Raw genomic sequence first — 23,974 nt, 5'->3', positions numbered from 1 at the left:
TATACAACAGGAGTTGAGGAGAGGGCATATTTCATCTGAATATGGTTGCACTTGCAGGATGCCTCAAGCAAGATTGTTTTTAAATTTACCATTGTCTTATAGGAAAATGGTATGGAATACCAAAAAATAAATTTGCAACTTATTTTACAGAGTCAGTCAAATGTGTTGCACACCAAATTTTGAGATCATCGGATGAAAGTTGTAGTGTTCTAAATGTTTAAAATGTTTTGCCACGAATTCAAAATGGCGATCAAGATGTATGCGCGTGGCCTGAATGACTATGTCTATGGTCTAGCCAGAGGCTCTGGTTTGGGCCATACAGTCTATGGTTAGACCACATATGGTTGCACCAAGCGGTCAAGAAAAAAATGTGTTTCTACTCTTCAAAGTTGAAGAGTTATATGAGAAAACGTTTCTTTTTAAGTGTTCACATGGTGGTCTCATTTACACAAAAAATTAATCATTTCTTCTTGATTAACTGGCCTAACTTTCCACCAAATTATATTGAAATATGTTAAATAATTTCAAAATATCCTGCTGACTGACAGACAGAGACAAACAAACAGACCGAATACATATCCTCTGGCAGCGGTAAAAACATGTCGATTCAGTGAGTAACCGGCAAACACAGCGAAGAATAAAGTGATTTGATGAATATATATCGGGTTATCAACAGAGATGACGTAATGTATATAGTAATGGATCATTCCTCCAGGGGGATGTTGCTGTAAGATATCGACAAATGACGGTTTACTTCCATTGTCAGGTGAGCTCCCGGTCTCCCCGCTCCCTGCTGTGTAGATGGTACAGTCCACATGCAGTTCGGAGTTGTTGCTGAGGAGGTTCCACTGTTCAGCACATACAGTTAAATTGGCATGCAACCTACACTTGGGTCCTGTAGCAGGAGACTGCACTGCTTTTGAAAATGTTACCGTCTTCTCACCGGAGTTACCTCGGACAGCAGGGCAGGGTCGCATTATTTCACCTTTTGTGCAGTATTACAGGTGAGTCCGGAATTTTGTATGGCAGTTTTATTTGTTCTACTAACGGTACACAGAAGTTTTGTGAAAGAGCCGACTGTCACGCGCATCGTGCAGAAATCTAAGCGAACGAGCCGGCAAAACTAGCTACCACCGTGTGCTTCAAGTGTGGATTATTTGAAGTTGCAAGTGTAGCAGGTGTCATTTAAAGATCAAAGGAAACTTGGATACAAGTTCACTTCAACGCTTCGCAGTGGCAGCTAGCCAGCGCCACCACCGTGGCTGATAGTGCGACCCGAGGCTGCCATAGAAACAGTCTATAGAAACCGCCGAGGAGCACTCAGGCAATTATATTCCGTTATATATATATATATATATATATATATATATATATATATATATATATATATATATATATATATATATATACTGTACTGTCCAACCTACACTTGGGACATTGCAAATTCAGTGGCGGCCATATTGTCATAATGTTGAGGAATTTACATTTGTATCATCAGAAAAGACAATGCTAAATGTCAGCACCTTCCAGGTCGGGATGAGGGTCAGCCACCATGCGCTTTCAGTGGAGCCTGAGCTCATTATGGTTTAATCAAGGAGTGGGCAATTTACTAACTCCACCCTGAAAAACGCTAACTTTGTGCCCGGTGCTGTAGTGCTGCCGTATCAAAAACTCAAAACTCTAAAAGCAAGGATACTACAGCTTAGCTCCAACTCCGTCCTGATATCTACTCTCAAGTTAGCACATTATGTATATGTACATACAGGATGTATTGCCCACATGCAGCTTTTCTACACCAACTCCTTTTCCTCAACAAAAAAGAACAAAAGTTAGATGTTAATAATTAAGATGACTAATTAAGAAACTTGTTTAATATACATATATGTAAAAGGAAAAGCTTGTATCAAGTGTGACACACAAAACCAGATGCCCTTAACAAAATACCTTGTTTGGTGAAAAGGAAAACCACACCAAATTAAAACGTTGCTGTGCTCAGGGACAATCAATAGTTTAGTGTTGACCACTTGTGTATACCCAGCACTATACCACTGTTTTATGTTGCAAAGGACCTCTCTTGCACTTAAGCCACCGGGCAGTGTGCAGAGAAGAGAAGCTCTGGGCTACTATACTAGGACTGAACCCATGAACGGATCCGTAATTATTTTATTAAAGACTTGAGACACAAGCAAGTGACCCAGAGACCCTCTACCACAGTATTAATGTAGTGCTGTTCTGTTGTGTTATTAGCAGGATCCCAAAGTCCGTTCCTAAACAGACCATTTACTTCCTTAAGAGAGTTTCAGGTTAAGGAGCATTTGTCTAGCTTCAGATTAAGTCTGCTATACATTTCAATGAGGGTGTTGACCTTGTGCCTTTTTTGAATGCCAAATAGATGCACACACCCACACAGCTAATAATGTCTAGGCCTTAAAGGGGAACAAACATGATTTTCTTAAGATTTAATGTTTCCTACCTTCATGCACCATGTTTTATTAAAGCTGTATCAATCCTATTTCTGGCCACTAGGGGGCAAAAACATTAAAACAAGCTGACGGATACAGAGCCGCTTAAAACTTTGTTTGTACTTGCACAAAACACTGTGGCGCGGAGAAGTTGCGTGAGCTAGAAGTGTGCACAGAGACGTTTATGCTGAGCGTGCTATCCATTGCAGTATTCTTCGAAATTCCAGGGGGCGTAAAAACAAACCTTTCTGTGAAGAAGCAAGAGGTCAATGAGTGTTACCGGAAGAACACCATAGACCAAACTTGGCTGCGCACTCTGCTATACAGCTCCTCAATGCTGAGGAAGAATTGCAATCAACTCATCTATTCGTGGACATACTTTGTCGTGTTATACGATCCCTGTAAAGAAACATTTGGAATAACAAATGTATTCTAATGAAACAAAGGTTTATAGTTAATGGTATTTACTCAAGTGTAGATTTGATCCCCTCATCTCCTGTTTATGAAGCATTTAAAAAGGAATTGGCCGACTTCTTTTTAAAGTCCTTGAGACATTATTAATAAATATTAATTTGTTACTTAATTTTATTTTCAGTATTTTTTAGCAGTCCTGTTCTCAGTTGTAATGAACTAATGTTATGTTCTACTGATTACTGTTTGAACTTTTGTATTCAGTAAAGTGAGAAAAAAAAAAACCTTCGAACTGATCCATCTTGAAATGAAAAGCCCTGTGCTTGCAGTGGGTGCCTAGTCACAAAAATGTGGAGGTGCACGACCACGCACCTCAACGGCATGCAGAGCCTTTGCGCTCGACTCAAGAAACGTGATAATGTCATTTTGGGCACGCGCACTATCGCGCTGGGGACACTGCGTCAAGCATAAACCTAGCTTAATATCTTCAGCTTCTAAAGTTATGTTAGCGAACAATTTCCTGCTTACACATCCAGCACACATGGAGCAACGCCAGCATCCATTTGTTTGTTTCACAGGGGTAGATGAGAATGGCTCAGATGAAACCAGATATAAATGTGCATGCTTTTAATGCATAAACAGTTAGCTTGCACAGGCTGAAAAGCTGGTGTTATTGGTAATATTGGCACTATGTGTGATCGGGTTACATTACACAATCATTGAATTCGATGGCAACATCAGAACTAATGCAGGTTTAAGGCCTAATAAAAATGTTAAATGCAGTCCCATAAAACACTTGCAAAGCCAGTTTTCTTTGGATATTTTTGTTTGGAACTTTTAAGACCTGCCATTTGTATTATGTCAGGTATTTCTCTTCCTCCTTTATTGGCTTCCTCTTACAATTTGATTTGGGACACTACAAGACATCATACAGCTGATCTCGTCCTTATCATGTAGTAGAAATGGTTAGTGTTCCTACACTTTTGCGTTACTGCCCTCTGCAGTTGGGCTAGACATTCGTATTGCATCACCCTTGTGCATGTGCACCTTTTGTGCAGCTCGATCAAGCCAGATATAAAATGTTTGTGAAAGAAGTTGCTTTGAAGGTCTGATAAGCCACACTGTCAAACAACCATTCAATCCTTCCCTTCCCTTCCCTGCCCTGCTCTGCACACCTGGCTCTGCAACTTCCACCCTAACACATCACCATTTATGTTCTGATTTCCACTTTTAACAAGACATGCCGCCCTCTGGCAAGACACACGTATTAATACACTTGCTGCCAAATAAGTGGTGCATGTGAAGATAATATTGACTAAAGTGAGAACGAGCAGCAGAGTGTCCCCAGGGAGCAATGTGTCCTTGATGCCGGGATATCTATAATCTGTTTTCTACTCTCTCTGTGTGTGTGTGTGTGTGTGTGTGTGTGAGACACATTGTGTTACATTTGCAAACCAAACTGAACGTGTCCACAGTAGCTGCTCTCTTTGAGGATGTAAGGATTACAAGAACTTAAAGCTTTCTTTGTCTCTGAAAGCACAAGAAGAAGAGAGAAAACATTCTTATTGCTATGTCAAGATAGGCTGCATATAAGATCAGATAGACTTTGCCCTTATTCTCATCACTTTTTTATTCTGAGTTGGAGAAAACGAGGGCACGCTTATGTAAGGTTGTCGTCATGTCACCAATAAAAAATTTAAGACAGTCGCTATACCTCTTCCATTGCATATTCAGTGCAGGAAAAAATGCTGCTTTCTTTCATCTTACTCTGCTGTTATTCTTGCCATCTAGCTGTATCATTGTCCCTGGCAAATACAGTAAGTTGTAAAATCAGTTTTCTACTGGAGGCAGAGGCCCACTTACAGTATATTGTACAGTAGTTGCCATCTGGATTCAGGTGTGACATTTTATACAAGCCACTTCTTTTTTTGTTTAAGTTGAAGGGCAAATACTATGCATTATGCTTTAATTCACAAAGTTTGAATCTTTTACTGTGTCCCTGTTTCCATTTGGTTGGTTTATTTTAATTCCTCCCCCCCCAATACATTTTTTTTAGTTAAGTACCTTGCCGTGGGGCATTTATGGCGACATGCACAGCATGTGCAATTAAGTACCAGTTTATTTAAATGTGTTCTCAGCTCTCTGCCTCCTTACTTGATCACCTGACTTATCACTTGTATGGAGGATACTCTGGGGTGATTTTAACTTCAGCAACTGAACAATAGCAAACATTAGCTTGGGGCTATGTTCATAACTGCTTCACTCCTCCTTGTTGTGACGTGTGTGTGTGTGTGTGTGTGTGTGCGGTATGTGGGATATTCTTCTGGAAAGAAAGCCTCCATATATTTTAGCATGGCTCTGTTGGTGGCTCATTCAACTGTGGAGGGGTTGCTCTGATCTACTGGTTCCTAAAGTTAAACATTTTCTTCACCTGACCCTCTATTACAGTGCAATCTATCCATAATATGCTTCACAATATCTCTGTTTGCCTTCCATATAAGTGAGTGAATTGTATATTACATATTGTAAGCTAACTGTCTGCTAGTGGAGAAGAATACACATACAATCGCATTTTTGATTAATCATTTAAAGTAGAGCCAGATCCAGCAACCACAAGGTGTAGCCTTGTCTTAGTTTAGTTTGACACAGAGACTCAGATGGCAGCTAGCACAGCTCTGCAAGCAACTTAACAGCAATGATGAACTCCAAGTAACATGTAAGTGAACACTCAGTTGTTTTTATAGTGCAGACAATGACTAATTAAAGAGATGCAAGACCTTGAATACCATTTACCAATGCAAACAGAATTTACAAAGGTTTTTTTTAACCCATTGGGTTTTTTTAACCCAGATTTAATACTAAAATAATATTTAATTCATATTCAATGATGTGGGATGCCACAGGTAATCAAGCATCCAGTTTTTCTTTAATGCCCCGTGCAATATTTAATAATAATAATAATAATAATAATAGTAATTCCTCCTGCATTTTAGATAACCTGAGCATACTGATTGGATTCATTAGTGGAAATGAAAGAATTTCTCTCTTTGTTTCCACAGTGGCACTGTGAAATTGGCCAGTGACACTGTGGAAACACAAAGAGGGAAATTCTGTACAAAAAAGACTGCAACTTTGGATGATACTCACTTGATTTCAGCTAAAGTGCATTAGGAAGAGATCTCTTATTGGTCAGTGTGAGCAGGAGTAATGATTACAGCAAGCAAAAACTAATGTTCATATGGGCACCTGACTATTGTTTTTAGACAGACTTGAAAAAATGTGAATGCAGAGTAACTATATGGGTTGGGTAAACTTTGAATACTTAGTTTTTGTAATCAATTAATTATATTAGCTGATTTACAGAACTGCATATAGCATCATTTTGTGCATGTGTGTGTGAATTGAAACCAATGCATAGCCCTAAATAGCACATAAATTCAGGAATAGTGCTTCCACAGCTGAACATCTCCCTGCTGTTGCAATGATAACCTATCTGCTGCCCTTCTGTATGAGCAATACGATGACTCATTATACCTACTCTGCAAAAAATCTGCTATTAAGATTTGATATCCACAATTAAACATTTTAGATGTTTATGTATAGCCCCATCTCGTGAAAAATGTTAAAAAGTTTGCTGTGTCAATAACTGGATTTCACAATAAATATTTGATATAATTTTGACAAAGGAGTCGCACTGTAAGTGGTTAAGCTGTCACACCAGTCGGGACTTTTCTCCAAGCTCTAATAACTAAGCTTTTATTTAACCTCTTTAAACATGAAAATTTAACATTAGTGAAAACTAGAAGCCCTGTCAAAAGTACAGTGTTCTCACAAATTCAAACTTTATTCTAATGGGCAAAAAAATAGATATTTGTACTTCATACTTTAAGTATAAGGGAAGTTCCTTCTACAGTACTAATATTAGGGGACATTGACTTTTAGAGGGAGATCGGCCAGCGACAGAGTTGGTTTTGGCAAAACAACAATAGAATATTTGGAGTCAGTTGCCAAGCAGCGCAGCAGGTTTTGATTTATGATGATGTCTTCCTGCTGGCAGCTTGTTGCAATTAGTGATCTGGTTGAGGGCTTTGGCAGTCAAGCGGTGTTATATTATCTTTTCTAAATCAGTAACGTAATTCCTCAGTTTTTTGTTTACTGGAATCCTGGAGATACATTTCCTCTCTGTGTTTCATACGTGACTTTGCTCTTGCCTCTCTTCCCTCTCAGCCTTCTTTTTCTTCTCTCAGCAATGATGTCGTCATGTTAGCATATCTCTTCCCCTCTTTTTTTTTCTGCCGCTCTGTCTGTTCTCTTCACATCCCTTTGACTTTCCTCAACACGATGTTGAGCGCTCTGCTTTTGAGACATGCCACATTTCTGACAAGTGCAGGTGACAGAGTGCATGGGTTAGTTATATTTGGACAAAGGACATACAGCCAGCCTGCTTTTAATTCCCAAATTAGGTCAGGATGAGGAAAGCTATAGAGACAAAACAAATTCATCAATGGAACTCTTCAGTCACACAGTCAGCTGTGTATTATTTGTTGAAAAGCCCAGTGCCTGCTGTGGTGATATCAAGCTTTGATTCCAGTCTGATACCCACAGATGTCAGATGGTACTGAACTTCTAGAGAGATAAAATTGTTTTAATTACTGATGTCACAGGTAACACCAGAAATACTCTTCACTCACTGACACTCTCATTCATGATTTATCACTCAATATTAGATTGATGAATTGTCCACTCTGATAATCCTGTCTGACATCTTTTAATTGAAAATGTAATCTGTGCCATTGAAGAGAATAAAGCAATGTATTTCTTTTATACCAGAACCTGTCATATCAATTAGGGCTGCAACAAACAATGTTTTTCATCATAGATTAATCTGTTGAGTATTTTTACATTAATCAATTGATTGTTAACTCAAATGTCAAAAAAAGTTCTGACACAAGTTCTGGGAGCCCAAAGTCACGTCTTCAGTCCGACCAGTCCAGAACCCCAAGATTTTCAGTTTAAAATAATATAAAACACAGATGTAGTGAATCTTAACATTTGAGAAGCTTCACCTAAAGTTGCAACAATTTGTCAATTAATATGTTAGTTGATTGACAGAAAATAATGTGCAACTATTTTGATAACTGATTTATCGTCAATATCGATAAGTCATTTTTAATCAAGAATGTCAAAAATTCAGAGATTCCTTCATCACAAATGTGAATATATGCTGGTTTTCTAAGTTTTCTGTCAGTAAACTGAATATTTAGTACATTTTATAGCTTTAATATCCAAACAAGGTGGAATTTATTGACTTGTGTCATTTAAAAGTATTGGTTTTGGTTTCAAAACCCTTTCCTTTTGCAAGGATATAAAAGTGTTCCTTCATTGCTCAGTGTTAAATAAAAGAGTAGCAATTATCGAGATTCTCAATTTTTATAGGTCTCAAGATGTCTGATGACTTTGAAGGATGGGGAAGTACAAATTAACAATTACAGTACAAATTAGGCTAAATGGATCATGCTTCAAAAGAATTATTAAATACATTTTTGTATTTGATGTTTTAACAATCAAAGGTGTAGTGTATTTAATGGTGTCAGATTATCCAAACCTGTTGGATAAATGAACAAGATTGTGTGTGGTTAAATTCTTGTTTTTGTGTGTTGTTTTTTTTTTTTTTTGTTTTTTTTTTTGGCAGGTGTGTGGGGCAGTCAGGTGGTGGTGCCTCAGAGGGTGAATGCTGTGCTGGGGAAGAATGTGACATTAGAGTGCAGGGTGGAGGTGGGCACAAACCTTACTCTTACTCAGAGTTGCTGGGAGCGCCGTCTGCCTTCAGGCTCTGTCACAGTGGCTGTCTACAACCCACTGTTGGGCATCTCCATCCCCCCAGAGTTTATCCATCGCTTGTATTTTCGCTCACCCTCCTCTCATGATGCCACCATCGTGCTGGAAAACGTGGGCTTTGCTGACGTCGGGATCTATACCTGTAAGGTTGCTACATTTCCTCTGGGAAACACTCAAGCCTCCACTACTGTCAATGTACTCGGTAAGTATTTATATTACACACGTGTTCTTCTATGTAACAAGTCCAACTCTTTTCAAGAATATGTGTTCCTGTAGGTAATGTCAAGTAGTCAATTAATTGATTACTTGATTGAGCGTTATATAAAAAATGTGGATATATGCTAGCTTTCTTCGTTGGCAGTAACTTGAATATCTTAGGGTTTTGGACTGTTGGTTCGGCGAAACAAGAAAATTGTGATGGGCATTTTTCACTATTTCCTGATATTTTGAAGACCAAATGGTTAATTGAGAAAATAATTGTCAGATTTTTCGGTAATGGAAATAATCGTTAGTTGCAGCCACAATGTCAAGTTGTGGATATGGATGCAGTAGATTTGGGGCTGGACAATATGGCTGAAATCAATATTACAGTATTGAAAAAAAGTGATATTGATATATATCACGATATGACAAATGTATGCATTTGTTGTTCAGTGCAATGAATTTTGTTCCACTGGTATGTATTACATCAGACAAAACCAACACATCAAAAACTTCAATAACTAAATTCCCAAGTTTTTCATTGCGAAGTGCTTGGAATCATTCATTTGGACAACTGAATTTTGTTCAAGGATAAATCAATATCATCGTGATAAAATTTCTATGAAAGTTGAAAAACAGTAATATTGAATGAATTGTTGGCCAGCCCGAAATATGGGCTTGCCCTCCTCAACCTTGTCATTGTGTAATATTAGTCCATGTATTAATGGACCTGTAAGAAATATCAGGTTCCAATCCTGTCTTTTGAATTTTGCTGAAGGGATTACCTTTTTTGTTTTCTTTTGGATCACAGGTTGTCACTGCTGGCACACAAACACAGTGTGTGTACTCACTCAATCTGTTTACACAGAACAGATCACAGGGGTGGCTAGAGCTGCTAATAATGGGTTGGACTCGGTTTTAGTGGAATAACATAAGTGGAAAGAATGCAGAAACAGGAAACGGGTATTGATAAAACTTTCAATACCAAAGAAATGCAATTAATCCAATTGTCTCCTTTCTTATCTTTGCTCACTCTCTGAATCACAGTGGAGCCGAAGGTCTACGTGTCTGCAGGTTCAACTGCCCTAATCGATGGTGGCAATGATACTGTGGTGGCCACCTGCATTGCTGAGCGGGCCCGGCCCCCTGCCGAGGTGTCCTGGGAGTCCAACCTTTTTGGCCAGTCAGAAGTGCAGCTATTTGACGAAGTCAACGGCACGACCAGCACACAAGTGAGCTACCTCTGGCAGCCCACACGTCACGTCCGGGGCCACACACTCACCTGTGTGGTCCGCCACCCGGCTCTGCAGAGTGACTTCAGGATCCCCTACCAGCTCAATGTGCAGTGTGGGTGCCTTTATGAGTGGCTATTTGGGGTAACATATTAACAGCTGAAAGAGAGCCTTATAATAAATAAGTTGTTTAATATTGATTCTGTCCTTCTGTAAGACTTTCATCAGGTATTTTTTAAGACAGCCATAAAACAATCATCAGCAAAAAGATAAATCTATTAGACTGATCGGGCCAGAATAAACTGACAAGCCTAAAGTGAGTAGATTAAAAGGTGCAGTAGTGTCTACACTATAAAATGGGATCCAAAAAAAGGCTCCCTGCTGTCAATTTAAGGGGGACAAACATAGCAGCTATTTCCCTTCTCCCCTTTCTGCCCCTTAGCAGAAAGTACAGGCAGACAATCTTAAAAGTAAAGGTATTTGACTTCCAACTTCAGTGAATTGACGATGCTTGGCCTTGTCAGTGTTGACGCTTGATTTATTTGAAGCACTTCAACAACAATTCACTTTTGAAAACAGCTGAATTGACAATGATGAAATCAAGGACAATCCACGCAGGCTTCTTACAGGTATTAATTATGGTTTAAGAAAGGCTGTCCTTGGTCTTTTCCTTGATTTTTCTATTTCAAAGTCTGTATTTCTTTAGGCTTTTCAATGTCAGTACATGTCTGTGTGTTCCCCTACACTGTCAAAAGTGAAAATGTAAGTCAGTAAGCCCCCATAGATGTGAGTGAGTACACATCTGTACTTTGTGGGGGCGCACAAATGGGTCTCTGCATACCAGCTGCAAATAGACTGGTGAAAAGGGTAAAATTCCCTGCATTTTTGTTTGATAGATGCATTTAACTTTGGTCTGACTTACTGTCCTACAGATGGCAACTCCAAAGGATTTTATGCTCATTCAATATGTGGCACAGCAAAAACGGTTGGGAAATAGTGTTGATGATTTGGTTTAAAATTATGAAAACCATCACATCATGCAAGTCATGATCGTTTGCTTCCCTGTACACTGTACTATGTTTTTGATTTTATAAATTACCAAACACCTTAGTGAATATTTGGAGGATACAGGCTCATGTCTCTAGGCCATGACTGACCTCTGACTCCATATAATGCTGCACACAAACTACACACACAGTCATCTTGCATGATGTAAAGCACAGAGTCTCTGCCAGAACTATCAATACAATAACACAACAGAAATATTTTTAGAATATGAAAATTGACCTTGGTATACCAGGTTCTGACCTTGTTGTGATTAAACACAGAAAACAATGTTGAACTGCACAGACTGACCAGCATTTCTACTCTAAGCTTGTTTTTTAGGTTTCTGGCCAGTTTGTAGTGATATCTCAAGTATTTGTCTTTTTTTTCCCCCCTCTCTCTGTAGTTGCTCCTGATATCTCAGTTGTGGGCTATGATGGAGACTGGTATGTGGGTCGGGAAAATGTTCAAATGACGTGCAAAGCCAATGCAAACCCACCGGCTCATCACTACAGATGGATCAGGTGTGTGTATCTGTGTGTATGACATTTTCCTTTTCTCTTATGACAGGCCAAGCAATGGTGATTTGCTCCCAAGAATATTTTAGATTAATTGTTTTACCTTTAGCTCAGGATCTGCCCAAAACAGAGCTGTAGCTGAGGAGTCAGCTAAGTAAACCTAAAATGCAGTTTTTAAACAGATTACCGAAGGCTAAATAGAAGATAAGCAACTGAAGAGTAATGTTAGATTTACTTTTCAAATATTTTCAAATATCTTTTACTCATCCAAAACCTTCAAGTCACTGTAGGTGTGTCTTTGTGTGTCTAAATGTTTTCGTCTCTTGTGCATCATAGATTGGACAGTGAAATGCCAGAAGGAGTGGAAATAATGAACAGCACTTTGCTCTTCCTGCGTCCCCTCCAGCGGAATGACTCTGGAGTTTACAGGTGTGAGGTTGCCAATGACATCAACCTACGCAGTCGGGATGTGCGCATTCTCATACAAGGTGAGCGGAGTATACACATCGGAACACAGCTGACTCCTATTGCCTGCTCTTCCCTGAGGAAGCACTGTGCGTGCACGCACGTCATAGAGGGTATCACTGCCTATGACATTGTCCTTCAAGCTGAAATGTGACACTGTATCACTGTCGCCCATTCTGTACATACTGACAGTCAAGCATTCACCCATGGAACAGTGTGTTGGCACTGATAATATTTGACCCTGAGATTTAGTCTTAATTGCATGCTGATTAGCCTTGATTAACATTAGGTCTCCAGATGTTGAAAAGGGGAGGTCATGGGCCAAACAGCTGCAAATATTTAAGGCCTCTTAAGACCACAGTGCACTGCCTCTGCTCTGTCCTCTTGGCTTGGCATCTAAGTATGTCATGTCTCTCTGCTGTGTATGATGAGCATGTTCCTCTGGTTTCACAAAATCTGTCTTGTCTGTGGAAGCTCTCTTCCTGAATGAAGTTCTGATTATAATTTTCTTTTACATCTCTCACTTCCTTTCTGTTTCTTTTATTTCTGCATGTGTCATGCAGTAAGAGGCAAAAACCTGCAGTCTGACTGTGAGATGATGTCCCAGATTCATAAAACATTAACTAGTTCTTTTCAACTCCTATTTATTATTTATCATCCATATTTCATTTTCCTTTTGAGAGGACCTGTACGGATGTGTGCAAGCTTACACATGTTGTTGTACCCGTTCGTTGTGTGTGTTGTTGTGGGTGTACTCACATATGTCAGTTCACTGCCCCTGCATGAAGTTGTCCGATTCATATACTTAGAGACTACAAACCTTCGGGTTCATGTTTGTCATCTCTCAGGTGTGTTTCTTTTCCTCACATCTAGCTTGGCACTGAGGTTAAAGTGGAAGAGCAATTTTGCAACACTATTAAAGCTTTTAGACTCTTAGACTCTAGATTCTTTCCATTACTTTAGCTCCTTCTGATTATGGCTTTTGGCTTTTCTGTTTTGTGGGCATCACCTCTAATCCAGTTTATTTTAAGGTTGTTCTAATGTTGGTAAGTAAAGTAGAGTAAAATAGTGGAAAGGCATCATTATACTTGCAAAATAGGTTGCTAAATGCATGTGTCCATTTCAATTAAAGCATCCAATATACAAAATAATTTGGTTATGCACTTTTTAAAATTGGTAACAGCAAACATAGTCAAGATATTGAGGGAGACCCCTGATACCATTTGGTGTTCCTCACTAAAGTCCGGTCATTAAGTCACCTCAGTAAGTTGCACATTTGCTCTCTACACTATGACTTAACAGCAACATTTGCAAATAGTTCACACTTTTCTTTCAACCCACTAGTCATTTTTGAGGCTTTTTTAATTTTTTTTTTTTTCAGCTTAAAAAAATACTTTTTTTTTAAATGTTTTTATTGTGCAATAAAGTGGTAACAATACAAGTGTAAAACAATACAAAACATGATGTTGAAAGACAAAACAGAAGAGATAACAGAGTCACGAAGGAATCCGATATAATCAAAACAAAGAGGTAACAAGCCAACAAACAACCAGAGAGAGAAAGAAAAGGGGGGAAAAAGGGAAACACAAAGTTCAGCTCAGAGGGCGTATGTCTGTGTAGTAGTGTGGAAGAGTCTCATGGGGGAGTTAAGGTTGAGGAAGAGAGTGGGAGTGGTGGGGGGAGCCACAGGAGGTGTTTGTGACCGAAGCTCCACTGCAGATAATGAGAGGGTGTAGTGGAATGAGTAGAGGAGGGCTAAGGATAAAAATTACTACATTTTAATGTAGTTAAAATGTTAATGCAATGTCAACAACAAATAAAACTGCGACTTCCACAAAGGTAATATTAATCATGGCTAGTGTGCTGGATTGCACAGGGGTTTCCAGTCTTCTGGTCACCCAATGAGTATTTATCGAAATGCTGATATCTTTTTAATCCAATTTTCTTACACATACCAATATGTCCGTGTTGTCTCCTATGACTCCATCTGCATATTGTGACCACAGGATCCCGACCACAAGGTTGAGAAACTCTTGTGTAAGGGGTTTGAGTCACCAACAATTATTTCTGTGATTAAATTGGGATTGCAGAAATCAGGGAGTTAATTACACATCCAAAAGCTCCTCTGCCAACAAAGCAAGCAATTAATTACTCACCTGTTACAATGCTGCACTCATTAAGTGTTACAGGTGGTGTTCAAAAACGTCCTTGGCCATTGCTACAATACACACTATGAAACCAAATTGACATAAAACTAACTGGGTGAAGCAAAGTCACCTAGTGAGCCAAGTAATCCTAAAATATGGCATGCCACCAAGGGAATACTCCCAAGCTACCAGTAGAAAATGAACAAGAATTGTGTACCTGTAACCAGGCTTCAGTTAAAGCTAGAAGACTAGTGATTTCCCCACCAAGCAAGCTGAAAGCTGTTTGCAGCCTCTGTAGGTCTAATAACTGTAGCCTTCGACTAGTAGAGAAGCCAACAGCAAACGCACAGCAAACATTGGCATATGTCACCTAGGTTACAAGGGACTTGGTTGATTTTAAGTTTGTGTGCATGATTGGATATCCAGGTGCAGAGCACTGTCTCTGGCAGCTAGAAGAAGTACAATAGAATTTCAAGAGATATACTTGTCTTTCAAGTGTATTCATGCCAAATAAAGAAAACTGACAGTAAAATAGTGCTTACATATCTGAAACTGTACTCAAATAAGTTTTTGTTAGCAAGAAACAAAATGCTAACATTGCTAACAGAACAACACTCTATAAAGGATTTGTAAAGATTTCATGTTAATTGTTAAATTATTGAACTGATGATAACATGGCCTGCTTGATCAAAGAATACATATACATTTTGGTTGAAGATATAAAGGGGTAGTGAATACTTTGAGCCATTTCAGATCTGTAATTACTGTGACTAGTGGGTTTTATTTTGGGAGAATATTTGACACTACTATCTTGTAGTGACAAGAAAAAACAGGAATTTGGTGCTCTTTCTCTTTTTTGTCTATTTTAATTTTATTTTAATTTTTTTTTTTAAGATTATTTTTTTTCAGTATCTCTGCTTTATTGGATAGTCACAGTAGAGAGAGATAGGAAAGGCAGGGAAAAGAGAGAGAGAATGACATGAAGCAGAGGTCAAGTCTCGGGCCCTCAAACCTGAGCCGCTGCGGTAAGGACCCAATAATGGTACGCGCTCTACCAGGTGAGCTACTGGGGCACTCCTGTGCTCTTTCTTTTAATGGAAGCACTGCTCAGACCCTGCTCGTGACAAACTTTCTCATTTGGCCATCATCTAATATGTCAATTGTGTCAGCCCATTACACCAAAACTTAGATTTGTATGTTTTACTTACCAATCATTGTTTAATAATTGAATAATTGTTTAATAACTGCACCCACAAGCTCTGAAGAATTGGCAATGCAAACCTGAGGCAGCTGTAGCATGTAGTTTAGTATGTGTGGTAGTTTAGTCAATGTTTTTGTCAACCTATCCCTACTTAGTAAAATGCTGATGTAGTTGGCATTGACATTCTCTGCTTCTCTGTCTGTTCATCTCTCCCTTCCACCCTCTACTCCCCTTCACCCTCCTTCCCTCCATTAGATCCTCCCACCATGCCTTCCACCATTACTGCTCTTGTCCTTACTGGCTCTGCCTCCTCCACATTAGTGGATGATAAGGGGCATGTCCTTCTCAGCTCCCCCACACTTGAAGCCCTACCTGAGAGTAATCTTGGTTCCATAGTGGGTGGGGCTGTGGGCGGGGCCTTGTTCCTGCTACTGCTGCTGTGTCTGGTTGGCGTGTGTTACCTACGGAAACAGCAGACCTTCCACGGAAACTACTACACCAAGCAGTACCTGGGCCCCAATGACCTTCAGAAAGCCCCCAGGCAGCATGAGCTCCACGCTACCAAAGCTGGCAGCAGCAGCTCCCACCATCAGGACCATGACCGAGAGGAGTGGGGAGACCGCCAGCTCAAACATGAGCGTGACTACAACGGAGAGGAGTATCCCTCTAATGGCTACACTAGGGCAATGAGGGAGAGCAGTCACCACAGCCATCAGCAGAATCACCACCGTGAACACACACAGTATTCTAGTCCACGGCAGGCCAAATGTGCCAGATACCCTCATTCACCTAAACCACAGGGAAATGGCTCCCCCTACCTGTCAGATGACTGCTACGATAGTGAGCCCGAGGGTGACTATGTCTCTCACACAGACGGGTCTGTCATCTCACGTAGGGAGTGGTACGTTTGACAAGCTACCTGGTCCTGCAGGAGCAGACATACGACCAGCGGAGGTCATTTATTAAATTAGGAAGACTCATTATTTCTCTTCTGTACGCACATGCACACTTCTACTAATCTCAGTTCTGTAATTCCCTTGTTTTGTTCAAGCGTCCTGGTCGACACTTGAGATGTAATGTTTCTGACTGTGGACTGCACAGCCACTTTGACAGTCAACATCTACATGCCTACAGAAGTGGGCATGTCACGTGTGTGTGTGTGTGTGTGTGTGTGTGTGTGTGTGGAGACTAACTAAAGATCATGATGTATGTGCTGTCTCTGCCTTACTACGTGGACTGCCAATGTATTTAGCATTACTAATATCTTTCAGTTGAGTGGAAGCCCTGGGGGCTTACAGACCACGTGGTTGTCGCAGAATAAATTTTTTGTTTGTTTTCTACAAAATCAGCCTTCTCAGGCTATATGACACTTGTATTTGTAGATATTGCTTACACTAATTTGTTTAAAAGAAAGAAGAAAGAAATATGATTGGCTGATATTGAAGAATGGTACGGAACCCATGGCTGGAAGTCATGAAATTCAGATGGTCACAGGTCCTTTTTCCAAAACTCAGTAGGACACAGCAATGGCATATAGGCTAATTTAAAAAAAAAAACAATTTATCTCACTGAGAAATCAGAATTCCTTCATGACTGATGATCTCTTCACACTGATCATGGTCATAAAACGCATTGCACTGCCTTTTGCAAAACTTTATAATGGACAACCACATCATTTGTTTTCGACTAAAATGTCTACCCATTTATGTAACTTGCCATAATGGGAGACTTGTGAGCTTGAGGACTTGATAGCTGATGTCTTAGCAGTGTCCTTTTAAAACTGATGTCCTAGAGTGGGAACCTTAAGAGCATTTCTACTGTATGTCCTCGGCTCATCTTTTATCCCCAGGAGGGAGGGATGGAGAGAGGGCAAGCAGGGAGGCCTGCATGAATGAGGCAAAGTCCACTGTAACACTGGGTTTATCAAACAGTCAAGCCTTGATATGCAAATGTGCTACACAATTCTGCAAGTTTTAAAAAAAGCTGGAATAATCTGTTACTTCTGTTTAATCTTTTTAGCATTTGTGTGACTTATTGATTTTGGGGAGAGTTTCAGGTTAGTTGTCCTCTTCAGTTAGCCACAAACACATTCTCCTGCCATCTACCAGATGATAATTTGCACTCTGGCACCAAACCAGGGCTCTAGGAAGGTCAAGAGTGCAAGGGCATTGTTTAAAGCAAGCTACAGTATGGCAGACACCATACACTGGCCTCCTAGTAACAAAGTATTTTGTTACACAAAGAAATCATACAGGAGTGCAGCCATTACACCCTACCACAAACCACCACCGATGGACTAATTTCACTACTCTGAGTAATCTGTAGAAACAAGACTTGACTGTGTCAGTTACAATCTGATGCATTAATAGGCTTATTGTCACTTATCCGTGTGTGCAACTGCACACTCTAATCATGTTCACCAGTTCTTTTCAAATTTAGCATTTATTATTACTACCACAGTAAAATATACTGCTTACTCGCCAGAGGGGACAGACAATATTTTGTTGCACTGATCATTAAATCTCTCACTCATAATTATCCTTTGAGTAGCTATAAAATACCACACCCTGTGCTATTTTTTTCTAAAAAGGATTTCAGGCTGGATTTACAATTAAAATCTGTTTTAATTTGTGTCGTTGCAGGGCATGCCAAGTACTGTGATTGAACTGAGGAGGTGTTTTACATCTCAGTGTCATTGGGTTATGGCGCCCCTGTAATTCAGGTGTCAAACTTAGATAAAGCTTATTGTAGATTTAAAGATAGATTTTAGTGTTTGTATGTGGTCAGATACACAAACAGATAAAATCTAAAGTATTTTGGCACATGCATCAATTTACCAGACATCATGGAGGAGATCCAACTGTTTCTTTCATGTACACCAGTGTTTGTGAATATATGCCAACTTTAGTAGTATGGTCACCTATACGATAATTGCTGCCAGATGCCAAATATTTGTTTAACTTGTATGTATAAATATGTTTATGACAGTATCTCACATAAGTATTGCTGACTAGCTAACTGATTATAAGCTTATATAAATGACTTAATGTATCACTGTTGTATACAGGGTCTTGTAGCCTGAAATAGAAGTGAAAAGATGCTTTAGGCCACTTTAATATTACAGTAACAGTCGTCAAAATGGGAAATAGTTATATATATTTGAACCCTCACTAATTATTTGTCAGGGTGTGAATTTCGTGCAGCGAATAGGCTGCAATTCTCATAGTGAGATTTGATAATGTGCCACTGTAACTTGCCAGCAGAGAATATGACCCCTATACTGCAATTCATGTTGTTTCAACTGTTGTTTCCACCGCTGTGCAGTACACTAGAGCTAATTTATCTCCATAAACAGAAGCTTCCCATTCCAATAACTACCTTAAGTTTCAGCTCACTCCAGTTATATTACCATAATCTCCCACTAACCACTAATGGTATACAGAAAGTTTTGGTTTCATGTGCCCGGGTTTTACGATTTCCATATCTGAAATCTAAGATTATGTGTTTCTTTGTAATTTGGGTGAACTGAACCTTTTAATGGGAGTGTCCAAAATGAAGTGTACAGTTGGCGATTTGTAAACTACAAAACCTCATTTAGATTGTTAAATTAAAAGTAAGGTTTTTGGGGGTAGGCATGCTGCTGACACCTATACATTCTGCCTTTCTGGTCACTTTCACATAAATGCAGAGAATAACAGGAAGCATAGCAGGTTAACCCCCATCTTGTGTTTGCCTCTATGCACTAAGACGGAAATTCCACTAATCAATGTACTATTTTTGCTTGACTCGTCGGTTTGCAGCCCTGCACCTGGATTAATGAAGTTCTTTTGTACTGTGACATTTTGTATAGAGATCAGTCATCAATATCTTTACCTTGAGAAATGTCCTTTACTTTGGGTTGAGAAATACAACTAGTGCCTTAGATACCTAGAAGAAGAAATGTAAGTGTGTTCTTATTATTGTTTACTTATGGATGTAAGAACCTGTTTTGTTACCTTTTTTGTTTAGATTTATATTTTGTTCTAGACTCCGTAGTGTCATATTCACTTTTCTGCCCTTGTCACCATGACAGTTAATGACGCAGTATATTTGCGAACCTAGAGGCATTAAAACACACACAAAAAGATAAAGCTTGAATGATGTTTATTGATGTAAAATGAGTTAAATCATCTCTAAGTCACAAGTATCTGTCAGGGGTTTTTGGTTTCTGTAGAATCACTGTTGTTCAAAGGAGTGAAGAATTAACTTCAGTCTCACATTGTCAAACATTGTCAATGAAAAGCACCTTGTGGTCATGTTTGTTTCTGTATATACAGAAGAAAATGCAAGTTTCTGACAGGAAAAAAAATATTTGTCAGTGACAACAGTGGAGCATTATTTTGTCAATCATTTTGAGATCCTTAGTTCAAATAAAGCACCTTTGCACCTGTGAGTTATTTTCTCTGGAGGTTTAAGCTTGCCATTACTCAGACTACTCAGTCTCAGCCTCTTTGTGCTTCTATAAATGACATCATCTCTAGCTCCCTAACATAATGCCGCACACACACACCCTCCCCTCCCAATCCAGTGCGCACATGTGGGACGCCGCACATGATGTAATTCAAAATCATGTTTCCTCACTTCACCTTATCGTCATTACTTTAGTATCCAAGAATGCTGTAATATTGTGCTGTTCCTCTCCACTGGTATTTCTGTCGTCATGGGGAGATCCAACACCTCCTCTGCTCTCCCCGTGCCCTCTTCACCAGTCCTAGTTTGCATTGTTTCAGGACAGAAAGGCCCTCGCTCTCCCCCTGCAGCTCATCTCGTTTGTGAATTCTACCCCCCCGTGTCTTTCTCCCACTGTCTACCAGCTGGTAAAATTAAACGCTGAGTGTTTATGTCTGGCCCAAAGTCCCCACTCTCCAGCCCATTGACTGTCCCCATGGCAACAAGCTCATCTGGAGCTGCTGATAGGGGCTGTCTTCCTACAAGCTCTACCTGACCACAGAAAGCGTAGAGGGAGAGGGATGCGGGGGGGCTGCGTGGAGTTTAACTGTGCTGCTGTGAAAGGCAGAGCAGAAAGAGAGAATTAGCTACTGGAATTGAAAATGGCCCATTATGCCCTGCTGCACTACAGAGAGCTCCTCTGGCTGTAAGGACACATCATGCTGATGTGACCTTGACACTGTTTAGCTTGGACTACAGGTCCTCAAGACACACTTCCCCTGAAAGTCTTTATTTCAGCTGACCTCTCTGTCTTCTGTAGATCTTATCATGGTCACAGCAGTTGTTGTCATTCTGACCTTGAAACAGGGCATGCTCAGTCTGAAAATACATGGAGCTTACAAAAGTGAAGCAGCTCAGTGGTAGTAATGATGTCAGCCAGCAATGCTGAATTAGTTTGAGACACTCGTGTAGAAGATCAGTGGGTTTGCTTTTGCCTGCGACACAACAGTTTCCAAGGATACTTTTCACAGCACACAAAGGAGTGAGGATGCAGCGCTGATGCTTGTGTAAGAGAGAGACTTTGATATTAGCTCCCCAGTAGAGGTAGGATCAAGATTTTCACCATCACTGAGCTGAAAATATTGAAATACATGTCAGACCACCTACCACTCTAACCTTCCTCCCCCCTCTGCTATTACACCAGCATCTGCTCCCTGCAGGGTCTGTTGTCTGGGCAATAGCGTGACCCTTGACCCTGCTGTTAAGGTTTTAGGATGGGGGCGGGGTGTCTTGCCATCACTCTTGACCTCATTTCTCTTCATGCCACCGAGGTGTGCTGTATTTAATTCATGATGACCTCGCCGAGCATCAGCATGCACTTTTCCTGACTTCACAATGATTGTGTGTGTGTGTGTGTGTGTGTGTGTGTGTGTGTGTGTGTGTGTGTGTGAGTGTGAGAGATAAAGTGCTGAAGTAGGAGAGACAGAAAAAGCCTTGCATGGGAGCCAGATTCCAGTTTGGGGACAGTTGATCCACCACTAATCCAACCCCCTCCAGAATGGATGATACTTGAACTAATGTAATGTTTAAATGGGAGAAACACATCACATAACATGCATAAATATATTTATGCCTCCCAAACACACCACACTTATACTCCTGTATGAATAAACCTTAAGGTATGTATGCATTGTGGGTTTAAAGCAAGTTTTATTCCTTGTCACATTATGAACGTCTGAAAATGTCTCACCAGCCATTAGAGCAGGCATCTTGATGAAGTGCATTTTGATCAACTCAAGAGGCTCTTGTCATAGTTCAGCAGCCATCAAAGGTAATCGAACTGTTATCAACTGTTAGAGGACAGCATGAAGGGTGGAGAGGGGGATGGGGTAAAAAAAAGTCCCAGCTTGTTCAATCTGCATCATAATTGAACTGTTATTTAGGATTCTCATCTCAGCACATTATTGATTTTCTTTCCCACCTCAACAGCTAAATCAACTGGAATGGACCTACACACTTTGCTTTTTTCCAGCCCTGTCACCTTTTGTCCTCCAGTTCCTTCAGTGTCCCACAATCACAGTTTTACACATTAGTGCTGATTGGCCAAAGCCCGCAGTTCTGTGAGTTTAATGCATCTTAATCACAATTAATCCTAATCCCCTCAGTGGACAACATGGAGCATAAGCATATGGTCAAACAAAGCTAATTCAACAGACATTACAACCGCATCTAAAACTCGACACACTCAACAGAGGAAGGACAATATAGGGACATGGATGGATGGAGGGAGGTGAAGATGTAAAGTGAATGATTTCTGAGTAATACAGTTTGAAGATGCAGGACCTCCAATTGAACTAAGTTAAACTGCAGCCACCCTATCCCTCTTTGGCTATTCATATTAGTTTTAGCTGAGCATTCATATTATCCAATACAGAACATTTTGCAAAGCAACAGCAACATTCAAAAAATGAGTTTGATGAAGTTTGTTTTTAAAATTTGGACTGGCTTGTAACTCATTCAAAAAACAGTTGGGTAATATGCTTATTCAATTTTTTGTTGTTAGCTGTTAAAAGCAGTGCCACTCTGATGTTTGTATGGTAAATATGAAGCTACAGCCAGCAGGCGGTTAGCTTAGACTGAAAGCAGGGGGAAGCAGCTAGCCTGGCTCTGTCCAAAGATAACAAAATCCACCTACCAGCACCTCTAAAGCTCACTAATTACCATGTTATATAAAGTGTAAAAAATACAATTTGTTTTTTATGGGTGGTTATGTGTTGGACTTTTTCTTGGCTGAGTGCAGTGAGTTTACTAAGCTAAGCTAACTGACTGCTGGCTGGCATATTTAATGGACAGATATGAGAGTGGTATCAATCTTCTCATCTAACTCTCGGCAAGAAAGTGAATAAGCGTATTTCCCAAAATACCAAACTTTTCTTTTAATTCATTCATGTTCATCAGGTTGCAGATTCTCCACAAGGGGGAGCTGTATAGTCAGTGTCAGACCAGTTTTATACATGTTATCAAAGTAATCGCAGCAGTTAAGACCTGCAGACATGTATTCATGTCAGTTTCCTCCTACAGGCAAGGAAAGTTATAGAGTGCTGTCTTAACACAGGGGCCTGCTACAGGCAATGAGTGCTACAGTTTTTCTTTTTATAGCCACTGTTTTATTGTGTGTTTTTGAGATTGTACCACTTGACGTCAATATGTTACACTGAGCTCCATTTTTTATATATTTTTAATAATATATGATAAAAGAATATGACATTTTTATTCCCGTTTTGCAGATTTTTGACACATCCTTAACATTAATATTTTCCAGGCATTTGCTAATCAGACAAGGTTGTTTATGTGTCAGTTATCTTGAGAATCAGTTACTTGTTGGTTGCTATTCTATCAATAACCAACAGATACCTAAAATAAAAATAAAAAATCTGTAACACCCAAGTTTATAGTTCAAATATTGGTTCCTTTACTTTTGGCATCTGCATCACTCCATCCCCTTTTTTCTAAGAAACCCAGTTAAGAGTCCCCTCCTTTCCTCTCCAGAGTAACAAGGAAGACACATGACACTCACAGCAGTTTGTACTCTTCACAACAAACTGTGCTCCAGTTAGCAAAACTCTTACACAAACATATGCATACCCAAAACACAGCTACAGAATAAACAAAACATCAACTGTGACATTCTTTGCCTGCTAAATAGTGCCAAAGTGACAAAATTGCAGAAGCTTTTCCTTTCCTTGCCTGTAGATGGTGACATTGATCCAGTATGTCCTGTCATCTGCAGGCCTAACCTGATGTTGCTGTTCCCCTCTTTGCCTCTAGGGGGCAGAGGTTGAACTGGAACTGTGGGTCTGAAACTGGTTGCACTGTGTTTCTGCTAATGGATTATACTGGCCTGTTTAAGGTGCTCCACATCAGTGACAGTGTGTCCTTTTTAAACAAATATTACATGTTTTAATGCAGTTTTGAATTAACACCTCTGACTGTGCTGACACCTCATTTACAGCAGGCCTTTGACCCC

At 39.9% G+C, this 23,974-nt stretch overlaps 1 protein-coding gene across 2 annotated transcripts in view; it reads left to right on the top strand.

Moving 5' to 3' along the window:
- The first annotated feature begins 775 nt into the window (after positions 1–775).
- The window catches only part of nectin3b (nectin cell adhesion molecule 3b), a 28,038-nt gene continuing 4,839 nt past the window's right edge, over positions 776–23,974 (top strand). Inside the window, exons 1-6 of one of the 2 annotated variants that reach the window (XM_044223084.1) lie at positions 778–1,004; positions 8,566–8,913; positions 9,960–10,259; positions 11,595–11,712; positions 12,043–12,194; positions 15,775–19,951. In XM_044223084.1, the coding sequence (XP_044079019.1) occupies positions 926–1,004; positions 8,566–8,913; positions 9,960–10,259; positions 11,595–11,712; positions 12,043–12,194; positions 15,775–16,430 (1,653 nt within the window). In that variant the 5' untranslated portion in view covers positions 778–925 and the 3' untranslated portion in view covers positions 16,431–19,951. Of the gene's footprint in view, positions 1,005–8,565; positions 8,914–9,959; positions 10,260–11,594; positions 11,713–12,042; positions 12,195–15,774; positions 19,952–23,974 lie in introns of those variants that run through there. The other variant, XM_044223085.1, reaches the window with a different exon arrangement.

The sequence above is a fragment of the Siniperca chuatsi genome, linkage group LG14, assembly GCF_020085105.1.
Source record: "Siniperca chuatsi isolate FFG_IHB_CAS linkage group LG14, ASM2008510v1, whole genome shotgun sequence".
Lineage (NCBI taxonomy): Eukaryota > Metazoa > Chordata > Actinopteri > Centrarchiformes > Sinipercidae > Siniperca > Siniperca chuatsi.
Note: the sequence above shows the minus strand (reverse complement) of the source record. Positions and strands in the feature narration are given on the sequence as shown.